Source organism: Myotis lucifugus, unplaced genomic scaffold (genome assembly GCF_000147115.1).
Source record: "Myotis lucifugus unplaced genomic scaffold, Myoluc2.0 scaffold_59, whole genome shotgun sequence".
Lineage (NCBI taxonomy): Eukaryota > Metazoa > Chordata > Mammalia > Chiroptera > Vespertilionidae > Myotis > Myotis lucifugus.
This window is the reverse complement of record NW_005871107.1, coordinates 2,665,166-2,681,903: the sequence shown is the minus strand read 5'-3', so window position 1 is coordinate 2,681,903 and position 16,738 is coordinate 2,665,166. Positions and strand designations below refer to the sequence as shown.

The following is a 16,738-nucleotide window of genomic DNA, read 5'->3' as shown; positions in this document are numbered from 1 at the left end:
ACACATGGAAACATGGAACAGACTGATGAATCTCAGAGGGAAGGGGCAGGGCAGGAAGAGATTAACCAAAGATCTTATATGCATACTAGAGGCCCGGTGCATGGATTCGTGTACTGGTGGGGTCCCTCGGCCTGGCTGCGGAGATGGAGCCAAAACTGGTAATCTGACATCCCCCAAGGGGTCCTGGATTGTGAGAGGGTGCAGGCCAGGCCAAGGGACCCCTCCAGTACATGAATCTGTGCACCGGGCCTCTAGTTATAACATAAATATGTGAACTGCCTCTTCTTTCTCTTACTATCCAGGGCTTTCTTCCTTGAGTTTAGATCGGAGTTCACACCAGGCACCTGAAGTTATGCCTCTTACGTAACCACTATTTCGTGTTAAGAAGGTAGCACCCCTTTTAAATGCTGAGAATATTTTAGTTATAGGAAAGGGTTTTACTTTTAATAGGAACAGTCTTTGTTATCTTTTCCCCCCTCTCAGAAAAGAACATAGCTGCCAAGGATCCTTAAAGAGCACAGATTCAGAGAAAAGGACATCGACAGAGGATAGATCCCGGGGGTGACATGAAGGCGTTCCGTAAATAGCTGTGCTATTTTCCTGTGGAGTGTCTGGCACTCTCTATATAGTACCATGGCCGTGTCTGGGAGCTGTGTGTCTGAGTCTGCGATGAAGCATCCACGCCGAATCTCAGAGCGGTGCCCACATAGCCAGGGCAGCTGGCTCTTTCTGAAGTTTTAAACTCTTTAAATGACAAACTTTTTTATTTAGCATCATTGGAAACAGAATCCTGCCTCATCACTTGCATTCAAATAGTCATCACTTCACCTTTAACCCCAGACACTCTGGGGGAAAAAAGTGTGAACAAATGTTAGTTCTGAGATCTTTGTAGAAATTTTGTGCTGAGCAAAATCTATCCTTTCTAGCATGAAACTGACACAGAAATGTAAAGTTTTGTTTCTTTGATTCATCTCATTACCTAGAACCCTAAGCCATTGTGTGGTCTGTGGCAAAATCCCATGTGTCTTTCGTGACCTAACTTAAATGAAAAAGCCTTCCACCAAAGATGCCTGGCCATATTTTCTTTAATCCTCACCTGAAGATATGTTTTTATTGATTTTAAAGACAGAGGAAGGGAGAGAGAAAAACACTGATGTGAGAAACATCAACTGGTTGCCTCCCATACATGACCTGGGATCCAGCCTGAAACCTAGGTATGTGCCCTGACCCGGAATCAAACCCGCAACCTTTGCGTATACAGGCCGATGCTCCAAACAACTGAGCTACCCAGTCAGGGCATGCTTGGCCATATTTGTTTTCTTTCTAGTGGTCCCACAGTTATGGTTTATTGTCTTTAATGGTAATTTCTCTTACTATTTTAAAAATATCTTTGCCTTTTGCTGTTTTAGTAACTGTTCTTGTCTTTGATTGTGAGCCTGTCCCTTACAGGCTCTGATGGCTTGTTACATGTGGCCCACGTTTCAGTTACTACCTGGTGTTCACACACTTACCAAGAATTTTTTGGCACCTGCTGTATGCAGAGCACAACCCATGCATTCTCATGTCCGAGATGGGATCTGCTTACCAGTTTTTCACAGATTTGAAAATTTAGTGCAACTGGGCAAAAGCAGTTTGAGAGCTGAAAAACCATAGGCATTTTAAGAAAATATCAAAAAAGAGCACAGTGCTATTTTTTAGTGCCATAGAGCCATTCTGTTAAGTTAAGGAAAAACCTATGTGTTAGATTTAACTTTGTTTCTTAGTATGTTTGGTATATTTGATATATAAGACCCAAAAAATCGAAATGATTTTGTTTTCTGCAGTATGGGAGCGAATAGGAGTCTGAAGGTAGAGTGAGTTGGGAGAGAGCTGTATTTTTGTGAAATTTTTAGTAAATTTTCTGGGGGGTTTTCCCCACTTATGGAGAAGAGCTAGAACATAAAAGCATTAAGTGTTGTTTTTGATTCAAAATATTTCTGAGAGAAATTAAAGATCTCAATAAATGGAGAGATATATCATATCCATGGTTAGAAGACTCAGTGTTCTAACTCAGTGTTTGGTGGGATGTTAATTCTCACCAAATTGATGTGCTGAAATGGGCAAACCAACTGTGACGCTCACACGGAAATGAAAAGGATTAGAGCCGTCAAAGCAACTTAGATGAAGAAGAACAGAGTAGGAAGACTAACACTACCTGATTTTAAGAGTAATTGTAAAGTCATAGTAAAACAAAATAGTGTGATATTAGCATCAAAATCACCAAACCAATGAATCAGAGGAGAAGTCCAGAAACAAATTCGCACGTATGACATATGATTTTTTACAAAGATGCAGAGGCAGCTCAGTTATTCCCAGACAATTAGATGCAGTTGGAACAATTGGATCTCCATATGCAAAAAACAAAAGAACTTCAGTTAGCCTCTCATACTGTATATACAGATTAGCTCAAAATAGATAATAATCTAGCCCCACTGGCGTGGCTCAGTGGTTGAGCATCAACCTATGAATAAGAGGTCACGATTCGACTCCCAGTCAGGGCACATGCCCGGGTTGCAGGCTCAATATCCAGTGGGAGGGGCGTGCAGGAGGCATTTTATTCTTCCAGGGGTCCCCAAGACCACCCATATTAAATGACTTACTAGGACTCATAGCAGTCAGCAGTTGTACAGTAAGTTCTCAACATCATTGATAGGTTCTGTGACTAAGCAAAATTATGTATAACAAAACCATTTTTACCATAGGCTAGTTAATATAAATAAGAGTTAAGTTCCTACAGAATCTCATCAAAGTTATAATCAAGCCAAGTTGAACAAAATGACATTATTTGAGGACTTGTGGCTACTATTTATTACAGTGACACAGTAAGGATGCATAGCTGGAAGGGGGTGGAGGGAGGACATCAGAAGGGCTGGAGGACTCCAGGTGCAGGCTTCCATATTCTCTCCCTCCCATGAGGGCTCACAGGGAGCACGCCTTCCCTCCAGCAAAGATGTTACCACAGGTACATAGTGTTCACGCTCCGGGAAACCCATGTCAGGGTCAGAGTTTTTATTGGAGTCTGGTCACCAGTACTTCAGATCCCCAAAGGAAAGCAGGTGCTTAGTACCCCAGGCAGGCAAACAACCTTATCTGTGTAGGGTTTATTTCAAGCCAGGTTTTCAGATGCCAACCAAGGGTCAGCCTGGAATGCAGGCCTTTCTAAAGATAACTGTCAGGACTATTCATTCTTTTCTGCAGTCAATTGTACTTCAGTAGATCTTTCTTTTTGTTGTTTTTATTTATTTAAATTATTTTTAATTTTTCAATTATAGTGACATACAATATCAGTTTCAGGTGTACCCCTCCGGTGATTAGAACAGAACAGAAACAGATTCATAGATATAGAGAACTTTTTGATGGTTTCCAGATGGAAGGGGGGTGTGGGAGATGGGTGAAAAAAGATGAAGGGTTTAAGAAGTACAAATTGGTTGTTACAGAATTGTCATGGGGATATGAAGTACAGCATAGGGAATATAGTCAATAATATTCTAATAACTATGTATGCTGACAGTCTTATGGGAGCTCCCATGTAGGTAACTAACTGCTTTTCTCTTTCTGCTTTTAAGATTCTCTTTGTCTTTAACCTTTGGCATTTTAATTAAGATGTATTTTGGTGTGGGCCTCTTTGGGTTCATCTTGTTTGGGAGTCTGCACTTCCTGGACTTGTATGTCTATTTCCTTCACCAGATTAGGGAAGTTTTCTGTCATTACTTGTTCAAATCGATTTTCAACTTCTTGCTTTCTCTTCCCCTTCCAGCACCCCCATGTTACAAATGTTAGTATGCTTGAAGTTGTTCCAGAGGCTCTTCATATTTCTGGATTCTTTTTTCTTTTTGCTCATCTGATTGGATGTTTTTTGCTTCCTTATATTCCAAATCACTGATTTGATTATCGGCTTCATCTACTGTTGATACCTTGTAGTATATTAGTATATTCATCATTTCAGTTAGTGTATTCATTATTATACCTCAGTAGAACTTTCTAAAAAATTATCATATGTGTTAGTATGAGCTAGTACAAGGCAACAGTGATTAATTTATTGAAAAAGGGGTAGACTTAAAAAGTTGTAATTTCAGATTTGGGGAAGACCAACATAAGTGAGATCTTCATTACTTGGTGCACTTCATGCCCTTAAGTCCTCTTGTTAGAATGAGGTGGGATATTAATAAAAGAGTCAAGTTGAGATGTTTGGCAAATGGGAGCATCTAATTATTTTTAATCTTTAATAATTTGACTTTTCATTTGAATTGTATTTGAAAATCTTTCCCAAATACATAATTTTCCTTTTTTTTTCATTAAAAAAAATCCTTGAATGATAATCATTATTTTAGCCATTGGTTACTGATCATGACCCAGTTCTATAGCAAATGAAAGGTAAAGTATTGGTGTTGAGATTATAATTACCTTAACAACAGCACTACCTCACCCAGGTAAGAGGGCGAGTGGAGCTGGAACCCAGCTGATACTTTGATGGCTGGGCCCATAAGCCATGGGCTCAGTGTGGAGTGTGTCTGCCCAAGAAAGCGGCACCTTTTTCTGATTTGCCAAAGGTGCCATGTGGGCTGACTCTGGCTCTGCTCAACACCTGTCCAGGAAGATGGTGGTGTTTTCTCCCCAAAAATGCTGCCTAGTATCATCGAGCTTTCTTGTGAGCGTGTCTTTCCCCTTAAAGAATTCCCAACAAGTAACTTTCAGTTGAGGGTTGTCTTTAACCAGAACTCCGCTAGGTACAACAGAGTGTATTAGGAGAGGACCAGCTACTTCAGCTGCCTTTTCTTCTATAATTTGGCCCATTGCCATTGAAAGACAGGCAAATTTACGTATGTTTTTCTTTTGTCTCCCAGGAGGATGCCTGGTGTCTCTTCTGTACCTGGTTCCCATTATTAATGCCGCCAGCCAAGATTTCTGTGTCTGTAGCAATAAAAAATTCAGAGCAAGGCAACTCCTATGGCCCCTCTGAGTCAAATGTTTGCTGTTACTGAGTAATAAAGTTTCCTAAAGAGGAACTAAACCTCCTCACTTCCAAAGATACACTTGTTTAAAAGATCCAACTTTGGAGCAAATAGGAAACATTTGATAGTCACAATGTGGCTTCCAATAAGTGATGTTCTCTCCGTCCTGCCTGAGCCGGAGGCTTAGTGTATGACAGAGTGCGCAGTTGCTGGTGCTGAATAGACAAACAGTAATTGGGTAGCAATCCGTCAGCAGGAGGGTTCTGTTTGGAAGCGTTCAACTTTTGGGAATCGACATCCTCCCACCCCTTCGCATTTCTTCTGCTTGCCTCACCTTCTTTCCCTCCCGTCAACTTCTTTTCCCTAAAGAAACTTACACCAAATCTCTTTCCCCTTTTTATAGATGCGAACCACACGCAAGGTCTCTGTCTGGCCAGTGGGCCTGGTTGGCGGGCGACGCTACGAACGTCCGTTGGTGGAAAATGGCAAAGTCGTTGGTTGGTACACCGGCTGGAGAGCAGACAGGCCTTTTGCCATCGACATGGCAGGTGAGGAGTGTGGGTGACACTTGCGTCGGCTCGATTGTTCTTACGGATGTTCCCAGTGTCGCAGGGCACTAGACGAAGGAAGCTTTAAAAGACCACTTGGGTGAAAACGCTGATCTTAACATATGCAGCAGATTAGCCATTTAAACCTTCAAAACAGGCTCTCTGGTTAATTCAGATGGAAATTTATTTTGGGGGTGATTAGAAAATGCTCGTTCCATTCCATTTTGGCACTTGTCTGTGCGGCCACCCTTTTATCCAACAGATGTTTATGTGCCAGGTGCAGAGTTGGGCACTGGGAGTCAGTGGTGAGAACTGGCCCTGGCCTTAGGTTTTGGTACCTCTCTCCGGTTTGTTACAGTAACTCACACACTTATGAATATATGAATATATGTAATAGTGATGTGAGTTTGACAGGCTAATCAGTTTAATGCTTATTGATAAATTTAGTACTTCTTAATAACTAGTATATAAAATTAGGGTTACTTATTTTTCAAGCATGTGTTAATTTTGAATATATCTGTATTTTAAAGTTTTTTCTTTTCTAACCAAACAATTGAATTAAATAAGACCCTGTAGCAGACTACTGATTCTAAAATGCTACTCTATCATAAAGTGACTCGTTTTCTGTGGGTTGTATAAAGTGATGCCTGTGATAACTGTGGAAAGATTCAGTTTGAAACATGAGGCTTAGAGGCAAAAAAAATAACCGACATCTATAACCTAGAAGACAAAGGCAGAAAAGCTTCAAAATTGATGTCATCAATCTTCAGCTCTGAAAAACTGCTCTGTCTGTCAGCCTGTGCTTGGCCAATCTTTTGTGTATATTTCCCTACTGCCGTCAGAATCTCTATGCTCAGAATTCTGATGGAGTGACGGCTGTGTTCTAAACTGGATTCATCACTTTTATTCTGACAATACTTTAAACTGGAGGAAGCAAGATTATGAAGAAAACCAGGAGCGTGAGCTGTTGGCTGCTCTTGTGGGTGGCAGTGTGGCGGCTCTGTCGCACTGCGTCACGGGGAAGACGAGCTGGTATATTTACTCAGCGTTTAACAAACATTTCCTGAGTGCCAGTTTTTGGAGACTAGGTGTCATTGTGTCTAACTCCAAGGACAGTCTAGATCTCTTACCCTCTCCCAGGCCCCCCTCTCTCCTTCCTGACTTCTCCATCCTTCTTCTAACCAGCCTTCTGCTTTGGTCTTCAATTCTTGTAGCCAAAGAGCCGAGCTGGCATGTCAACTAAAGCATTTACCTGAAGGCAGACAGAAAGGTAGGTCAGCCATACTTGAAAGGTCCTGGGGATTCTCAGAAGAGGCCTTTCTTCAATCAAGTCTGAATTTGTGGCTCTGAAAATATAAGGCTGACCATAATGTGTCTTGGGAGAATCTGGTTCCTTGCTGATCGGACATGTGTGTAACCTTGGACAGAAAACTTGGAGGTCATTAGACATAATCTGTCGCTTCCTGGGACTTAACTTTCCTCAGGTGTAGAAGGAAGCAGTGGCATGGATGGCCACTGGGGTCTCCTCTGATGCATTCTGTCTCCTCCTGGATTCCCACCGGGGCCCCTGGATTCTGAGGGAGGATAGATGTTGGTGCTTCCCTTCCTCAGAGCCTTGCTTCAGCTCAAACTTCCCGGGCACGTTTCCTTACAGGCTCTCTGCCCATTACTCTGCAAGGTCACTGCAAGGTCAGGGCAACTTGGATGGGTCTTCTTGGATTTTGTTGTATGAACTTTATGTAGATGATTAAGTATCCAAGAAACTCATCGAAAATTTCGCATTGATTCCCCCCAGAATTTGTATCCAAATAGAGATAACTAAAATTCAAGAAAGGCACGTGGGTTTTGTGCGTTTTGCCGGGCCTGTGACAAATTGTCCGATGCTCTTTCACTGCCGGATTCGCTGGGAAACTTCTCTCCACAGCATGGCTGATGTTTGGATTTTTCCAAACATTTCAGTATATTTTCAAAGCATAATATAAGACATATTATAAAATATGAATGATTTGCTCTTTTGTATTAATTATCCTTGTTTTAAAGTAGGAATAAATAAGAAAACAACTTTTGCCACACTAAATTATTTTCTTCACACACAAACATGCTCTTTTTGCAAATTACTTTTCAGTAAATTTTTGATATTTTTGGAAGCCTTAACGTGAGAGTGATTTGGTTGATAATGAATGATTCTGATTTTGAGGCAGTTCTGATTCTGAGTCTTGAAAATTCACAGCTTGGTTTAGATTCCACATAAGATTCATTTATTCTCCGTGAGAAGAAGGAAAAGACCTTTTGGACCTTCATGTACAATGGGTACCTCCCACCCCGTTGTCAGGTTACGTGTGCAGACACACCCACGATGGCTGGAAAGAGAGGCTGAAGCTGGAAGGCCACTTGGCTGCCCCGCCCAGCACAGCCAAGGAGGCTGCTTGGAAAAGGGTCTGAGATAGTTGAGGGAGCTGGGGTCTCTCTCTCTCGGGTTTTCACAAGCTGATTAAGAAACAGGAAGCGTAAGAACCAAAATGTTAACCTTCCCACAGCTGTCTCGCCTTTCGGGGTTGCGCACACTCAGTAAAAGCCCCTCCCTCAGGGTCTGTCCTGTTTGTATCTCTCTGAAGTCGTAGCCTAGCCCCGTGGTCGGCAAACTGCGGCTCGCGAGCCACATGCGGCTCTTTGGCCCCTTGAGTGTGGCTCTTCCTAAGCCTTAGGAGTACCCTAATTAAGTTAATAACAAGGTACCTACCTATATAGTTTAAGTTTAAAAAATTTGGCTCTCAAAAGAAATTTCAGTCGTTGTACTGTTGATATTAGGCTCTGTTGACTAATGAGTTTGCCCACCACTGGCCCAGCCCATCACTAGAAGCTCATTTGAGTGTAAGATATCTCGACTAAAACGCTCCCTGTCATTCATAGGGTTGGACTCTGTCTGCATTTGGCCACATTGGACTTTGCAGAGGCTACTTTTGCTATCAGATGAGGAAACATTGTTCTGAAATGATCCTGTATGCATGTTAGTGGCACAAGTCGAGATTATTTCTGTTGCACTGGGGGAAATTTTTCTAAAAGCTTTCTAATGATTACTGCAAAAAAAAGAATTAAGACGCCCATCCACAAGGCGGGAAGAAGCCTCGGAGGCAGCCCCTGCCCTGGCAGCAGCGTGCGGCTGGCTTTGGCAGCTGAGCGATGGCCGCTCTGCCAAGCCCGTGAGGCCGGGAATGTGTCCAGGGGTCTGTGCCTTGGGCTTCAGTGCCTGCACCTCGGGCGTCTGCCCACAAACTGGTTCTTGTTGCCTAAAAGCAGGGCAGTCCACACAGAGTTGTCAGCTCGGTTTTGAGGTCAGGGTGTTACTTCGCAGTGACAGGCTCACGGTGGCCACTTCTAGGGAGGTGTGAGTAGGAATCATGACTTGAAAGAACGGAGCTTAAAGTAATTTTCAGCCTCACCGGGAGGTGTAGATTTGTTCAGATGCAGAACTTAAGGCTGAGGTATTTATTTTGAATTCGCAGCATTTGCATGCACCTTTTTCTTAACTCTAGGAGGTGGCAGGCAGGGCCCTGTGCCCCTCTAATGACAGTATGTACAGCTTCCAGTTGAGTGCCTGGCACCCATACGGCCTGTGTTCCTGTAGAAATCCAGCTGGGCATACGAACTGCAGTACAAGACTAATGACGTGACAGTCGGCTGCTAAAATACCCAGAGTTAGCGCCGACCCCACTAGTTAGAGGGTTTGCTCCCCAACAAGGCTGCCCTTACTTTAGACCAGCCGCACTGTGGGGGACCCAGGCCACCTGTATTTCTTGACAAATTTACTATTTGATGCTTCCCACAACCCTCTGAGGTTTGATAATACATTACAGGGGCTCACAGAACTCAGGATAGCGCTCTACTTACTTGTTTCTAAAACACAAATGAGGGCCAATCCAACGAAAGACACGCGGGGTGAGGTCTGGGGGAGAACCCAGGCTCCTGTGCCTTTTCCTCGTGGGATCGGGATGCATCGCCCTCCCAGCACCCGGAAGTTCCACTGACCTCTGGTGTTAAGAGGTTTTATTGGGGTTTCCCTACGTAGGCACAGTTGATTAAATCAGTGGCCTTGTGATTGAACTCCGTCTCCAGCTTCCATCCCCAGAGGTGAGGGTGGCCCACGGTTCCTGCCTCTGATCATGTGGCTGGTTTTGTGGTAACCAGCCCCATCCTGAAACCATCTAAGTGCCCTCTATGAGCCACCTCAGTAGCATAATAAAGTTACTCCTGTCTCTCAGGCAATTCTAAGGGTTTTGCAAATTCCTTGTCAGGAACCTGGCACTAAGACCAGACAAATTATTTATTATACCACAGGCTCAATAGCGGGTAACTTTCCTCTCATAAGTAAGAGTGCCTCCTGCACCTCGTTTTGCGAGAACTTCTGTTCCCCAAAGCAAAGGGGACATGGAAGTGACGTCTCAGGGCCACTTTGAGCATTGTCCATGGACTTTTTCATAACTCAATAATGAGACATTGTAAAGCAAGCATGTCAAACTCACGGCCCACGGGCTGCATGCGGCCCCCAACAAATATTTTTGCAGCCCAGCCAATATAACAGTATGTAAGAAACGTTTTAATAAAAATTTTGTAACTTAATTTTTACAATATCGTAATAATAACGAACTACAATGTTCTCTAATGACTGATGACTATAATCGTGTCGCATTCATTTCCCTTATGCGCCTTACACGTAAAATAGTGCAGGCGCACATTTCTCTCCACTAATCCTAGCAGCGACTATTTTAGCAGCCGATTGCCACATCATTAGTCTTGGACAGACTTGTTTGGTGTGCACAACAGGAAATATTTCGCCTTCAGAAAATAAGAAAAATAGGTTTGTGTTACGCTTATTAATTTGTGCAGTTATTCAGTGTCTGGTAGGTTCATGTTCAAGAAAAAATATTAATTTTTATTAAAATGTTCTATTATTTTATGTTAACGATTACTCGTTTATTTCAGCACTTTGTATTCAGCATGTCTCTATCGAAATAAACCTAGGTTTCTCTGAAAATGGAAGCTTTTGTTTTTTGGTGGCCCACATAAACTTAAACCTTGTTTATCTGGCCCATGTTAGCCTTTGAGTTTGACATGCTTGTTGTAAGGTGATAAAGCTTTTCCTCATGTGTGGCTGACAGAAGGGGTGAGAAGTCTAGGAGGACTGTTTAGTTTTCTGGCCTGGAGTCCTGTGGACGTGGTGTCGACACCCTGGGAATGGGTGAGCTCCCACAGGAGACTGTAGTGGCCGAGGATTGCTTCCCAGGAGCAGTCGCTTAAAGTGCCTGCAGGTCTCGGCCAGTGTGGCTCAGTGGATTGAGCATTGTCCCATGCACCAACAGGTCACCAGTGTCATTCCCAGTCAGGGCACCTGCCTGGGTTGCAGGCTGGATCCCCCAGTAGAGGGTGTGCAGGAGGCAGCCAATCAATGGATATTTCTCTCTCATCAATGTTTCTATATCTCTCTCCCTCTCCCTTTCTCTCTCCCTAATATCAATAAAAACATATTTTAAAAAATTTTAAAGTGGCTACATGAACCCTGGCTAGTGTGGTTCAGTGGTTGGAGCATCAGCCGTATACTGAAGAGTCGCAGGTTTGATTCCAGTCAGGGGCACATACCTGGGTTCGAATCCTCACTACATCTAGCCATTTCAAGTCATTCTCGAAGGCCATTCTTAAGGACATGCAAACTCTTTGTTTTGGGCTTGCAGTGAACTTCGTCTCTTTGCTGGCTGATGGACCTGTGCTCATTATCATTCAGTGAGTTAACTCAGTGTGTAGGATGGCACGTGGAGATAAACATCGTGCTTTAGATAAAACATCGTCAAAAAACGACTTATCAAGAGAAAAAGAAAACAAAAAGATTATTAAAAAGTTGTTGAGAAGCAGATATGTGTTCATTTTCTTAATTTCCCAGCTGGAAAACTAAACAAACAAAAGCCATTTGAAAAAAATAAAAAACCAAAAAACATTTGAACTTTCAAAAGAAAATGTCATTTATAACATTCAGATTTGCATGGTGTTTGGTGTAGTGTGCGTGTCCACTTGGCCCTGCTGCTGAGAAGGCAGAATTCTTCTCTGTACAAATGACTGATGGCACAAAGAAGAATTTAAAAGAATGAGTCTCACCTGGCTGGTGTGGCTCAGTGGATTGAGCATCCTCCCATGCACCAAGAGGTTCCGGGTTCAATTCTTAGTCAAGGCATATGCCCGGCTCGATCCCCAGCAGGAGGCAGCCGATCAGTATGTCTCTCTCTCCAATGTTTCTATCTCTCTCTCCCTCTCCCTTCCTCTCTATCTAAAAATCAATGAAAACATTTTTTAAAAAAAGAAGAAGTCTCACCTTTTCTAATTAGGTGACAAGGGGGTTGGGGGGAAGGTCCTTTTTCACTACCTTGACTTTCCTAAGCCCCTAGGAGAGCATCTGTAGATATAACTCTCATTTGGAATCTATTATAGATAATTTATTAGTACAAATAATAAGAATTAAAGCTTATTGCTCTGCACCCCTGACCTGGGGGCTGGCATGCTTGCCAGTTTTCCTTGGCACATAGGTTGGTTGCCGTGACTACCACTCTCTCTCTCTGCACTGACTTCAGAAGTTGGCTGGGTTCTTCCTGGGCCCCCTGAGCAGCCCCAAACACTCTGTATTATAGTCCACCTCCTTTCAAATCCAGGCAATGCCAGGCTGGGCCCGGCATTGCCCCAGGCGGATGGGCCTGCGGTAATGACGAGTGGCACCCACTGCCCTCAGCCCAGAGTGGGGAGCGTCACTGTCTTCCCGTGTTTGCCTGGCTCATTTCTAGCCACCTCTCCGAAAGCTTTAGTGCTTCCGGAATCACTTTCTCCATGACGCTCCACACATCTCCCTAGGATCCTGCACTTTCTCCCTTGTCCGTGAGGTGGCGCTCGAGCCCGAGGTGGCGCTGGAGTCCGCGTCCTGCCTGCCCCCTGCATCGTCTGCTCTGGGGAGGGGACAGAGGAGGGCTCCCAGGTCTCCTGGCACCTCCAGGTCAGGCGCCTCCCCTGGCAGTAGTAGCTTGAATACATTTTTGCTGAGTTCATGAATTTTAACTTTTTCTTTCCTAGTTTAAAGATTATCAAAATTAAAAGATACAGCCTCTTACTCCTTCTGAGATCACATCGCCATTATTCTTTAATGGTCAGATTCTTTAAAAGGGGGAATATTGAGCTGTACTCCAGAGAGCTGTCTAAGGGGGGTCTCATTCGTAGGTCTCAACCTGACTACACATCAGAATTACCCCTGGAGCTCTGAAAAAGTACCCAGACCTGGGCTCCATTGCTGATCAATCAAACCATAATCTCTGGGTGTGGGGCCTGGTATGGGGTATGTGTATACATTTTTCTAAGTCTTGAGTTTATTCTAAAAATGCAGCCAGTGTTAAGAACAGCTGGTGTAGGTGGCCACCGGCTACGCTCATGCTCCTTCCTGTGGTTGGTTGTAGTCCATTAGTAGACATGGCTCCCTCCCATGCCATTCCGGAGGTTTGAGGGGGGATAGCCCCACACGACAAAACATTTGAGAATGCTCAATAAAATTATTGCATGGAAAGCACGTCCATTGGTCAAGCAAGAAGAAAATTTGAGCACAGGAAAGGAGTTTTTTTGTTTGTTTTTTTAAGTCATAACAACGGAAAAGCACCACCAACAATATAAGTTATGCACTGGAAGTGCAAATGTGCTTTTTATAGTGGTAAAATATACAAAAACATTTATCTTTTTAACCGTTTAAAAGATATATTGATTTCAGAGAGGGAAAGAGAGAAACATCTATGAGAGAAAATCATTACTCTACTGCCTCCCGCACGCCCCCTACTGAGGATGGAGCCCACAAGCTGGGCATGTGCCCTAACCAGGAATTGAACTGTGACCTCCTGGTTCATAGTTTGATGTTCAACCATTGAGCCACATCGGCTGGGATCTTTTAAAACATTTTTAAGTGTATAGTGGCATTAAGAACATTCATGTTGTGCAACCATCACCACCATCCATCTCTAGAGGTTGGTCATCATCACAAACCCCCCAACCCCTTCCCTGGTGCCCACATTCTACTTTCTCTCTATGAGTTGGACTGTGCTAGGTATTATTTCACATAAGTAGAATGATACAATATTTGTCCTTTGTGTCTGGCTTATCTTACTTAGTATGTTTTCAAGGTTTGTGCATGTTGTAGCCTATGTCAGAATCCATTCCTTTTCAAAACTGAATAATTTTTCATTGTATATACAGACCACATTCTGTTTATCCATTTTCCATTCATGCACATTCGGTTGTTCCCACCTTTGGGCTATTCTGAATACTGCTATGAACATGGTGCACAGTCACCGTTGAAGTCTCACTGCTTCCCATTATTTTGGTTGTATACCTAGAAGTGGAATTGCTGGACCACATGGAAATTGTATATTTGAGGAACCGCCATATTTCTTCCCAAATGGCTGCATCGTTTTATGGTCCCATGGAACAAGGCACAAGAGTTCCAATTTCTGCATGTCCTTGCCACTCTTGTTATTTTAAAAACTATTTTACTTTTACACACTGGGGTTTGAAGAGCAGTTACACAGATATCTTCTCCACCCGTTCTCCTGTGCTGTCTTGGGTTGGGGTAGAGTGGCTTAGCGGCACATTCAATAGTGGTCACGGATAATGTTAAAGCAGAACATCTCAAAGGTGACATACAGCACGCGACAGTGATTCTCACGCCGGCAGCGCCAAGCCTGTTGATTCTGCCATTCTCACCACATACACCGTTCATTTCCCAGCAGAGCCCTTTTGGCTGGCCAGCCAACAGAACCAGTCCCCCCTCTAGACTTCACTATTAGGCATGCCTTCGTGCCCTGCTACCAGCCTACTAGGAAGTCATTCACGGATATTTTTAGTATTCAGTTAATTAAGCTTCTTTTATTCTTAGGATCAAGTTTTCATCCTTGTTCAGCCTCCTGATTGTTTCCTTAGCAGGCTTGGTTTTCTGAGATGGTTTATTGTTTTCGGAGTCAAGACTTAAATGAATCGTTCCTAGATTAAATAAAGAATGCTTCTTAGAAATGAAGAATGTTTTATTTTTTCCACGGGGAACAATGGCTGCTAAATAGCTCTTGAGGAGTTTTTAAAACTAGACAAGCATTCTTTTTAGAATGGTTTTCCCTGAAGCAATCATAAAGTTTCTGCCAGTATCCCCGGGCAGCCGAACAGCCTGCTTAACAGCCAGGCCATGCTTCTCATTCCTTTCTGCACTAGAAGAAAATTATTCTCAAGTATAATTGGAAGTAAATGTGGAAAGCTGTAGTGTTGTCTGCACTTGGGAAGCAATAGATTAGGAAGGAATCTTTATCATGGCTGTTACAAAGCACGTTCAGTCTTGAAACCATGAAAACCTGTATAAACACTTGCATGGAACAGTGGCAATTTAGAGGTGATGGTAAATAAATAAAGGACACCTTCCTTTAAGATAGCCCTTGCTTTTGCTCTCTATATTGGATTTAAATATAGTGAAAATGATTCCTGAAACACTATTATTCACATATTTGTTTTTCAGTTGAATAGTTCACAGATGCCAAGGCTGGAAGGTACAAGATTATGAAATAAAAGCACTTAAGTAGAAGTATCCCATTTTTTTATTGAAATATAATTTATATGTAACATTATTTTGGTTTCAGATATATGGAGTTATGATTTTATATTTATATAAATTGCAAAATGATCACCACAATAAGTCTACTTAACAGCCATCACCACACAGTTAAGATTTTTTTCATCTTGTGATGAGAACTTTTAAGATGTACTTTCTTAGCAACCTTTAAAGATATAATACAGTGTTGTTATTAACTACTAGGGGCCCGGTGCACGAATTCATGCACCTTGAATAGAACTGTGGGCCGTAAGGCTGCAGTGGGCACAGGAGCGGGTCTCGGCCAATCCTCTGCGCCCCTCCCAGCCCCTCCTGCCACAGCTCCTGGTATGAACATGGGTGCACAGTCACTGTTGCACACACTGACAGCGCCAGCCCTGCTCACACCCACTGACGGTGCAGAGAGATTGGGGCCAGCGCCAGCAGTGGGTGTGAGCAAGGCTGGCGCCGTCAGTGGGTGCAAGCAACAGCTGCTGCCCTGATCACCCCTCAGGAGCAGGGGGAGGTGGTGAAGCTCTCAGGGGTGATCAGAGCTGGCAGTGGCCACCCGCACCCGCTGACGGCACCGAGTGATCGGGACTGGCGCCGGCCGCCAGCAGCAGGTGCGAGCAGCGGCTCTGGTGCTGGCAGCAGGTGCAAGCACCGGTGGGACTGCAGCATGCAGGAACAAAGAATTTTCAGTAACCACAAGAGGTTCACCCCGATGACAGCGACTGGCGCCCAGCCTTGGTCTGGCGCCCCCGCTCACCTGCTTCACCATCCCACCGCACCCAACGCCCACCATGTTCTGCGCTCTGCCACCTGCTGACGGTGCCCACCATGTTCCACATGCGCCCCCTTGTGGTCAGTGCACATCATAGCAACCAGTTGTTTCATTGTTCCACCATTCAGTCTATTGCATATTAGCCTTTTATTATATAGGATGGTCACCACACTGTACATTACATCTTTAGGACTTACTTATTCTGAAATGGAATTTTGTACCATCTTTACCCATTTTGCCCACCCTCTACCCCCTGCTTCTGTCAACTACCAATCTCAGTTTGTTTGTTTGTTTTAGATTCCACATATGAGTGTGATCATATGGTATTTCTCTTTCTGACTTAGCATAATACCCTCAAGGTCCATCCATGATGTCACAGAAGGCAATATTTCCTTCTTTTTTTTTTTAAATATATTTTATTGATTTTTTACAGAGAGGAAGGGAGAGGGATAGAGAGTTAGAAACATCGATAAGAGAGAAACATTGATCAGCTGCCTCCTGCACATCTCCGACTGGGGATGTGCCCGCAACCAAGGTACATGCCCTTGACCGGAATCGAACCTGGGACCTTTCAGTCCGCAGGCAAACGCTCCATCCACTGAGCCAAACCGGTTAGGGCAATATTTCCTTCTTTTATGTGGCTGAGTAATATAACATTGTGTGTGCATGTGTGCGTGTATCACATCATCTTTATCCATTCACCCACCAGTGGACTCTTAGGTTGCTTCCCTATGTTGGCTATTGTAAGCAGTGCTGCAGTGAACATGGGGTCCAT

At 43.6% G+C, this 16,738-nt stretch overlaps 1 protein-coding gene across 1 annotated transcript in view; it reads left to right on the top strand.

Annotated features, from left to right (window-relative positions):
• Positions 1-16,738, top strand: part of B3GAT2 (beta-1,3-glucuronyltransferase 2) — a 53,163-nt gene that overhangs the window by 23,439 nt on the left and 12,986 nt on the right. The window contains 1 exon segment of the mRNA XM_006089328.3: positions 5,395-5,539. Within this exon segment, the coding sequence (XP_006089390.1) occupies positions 5,395-5,539 (145 nt within the window).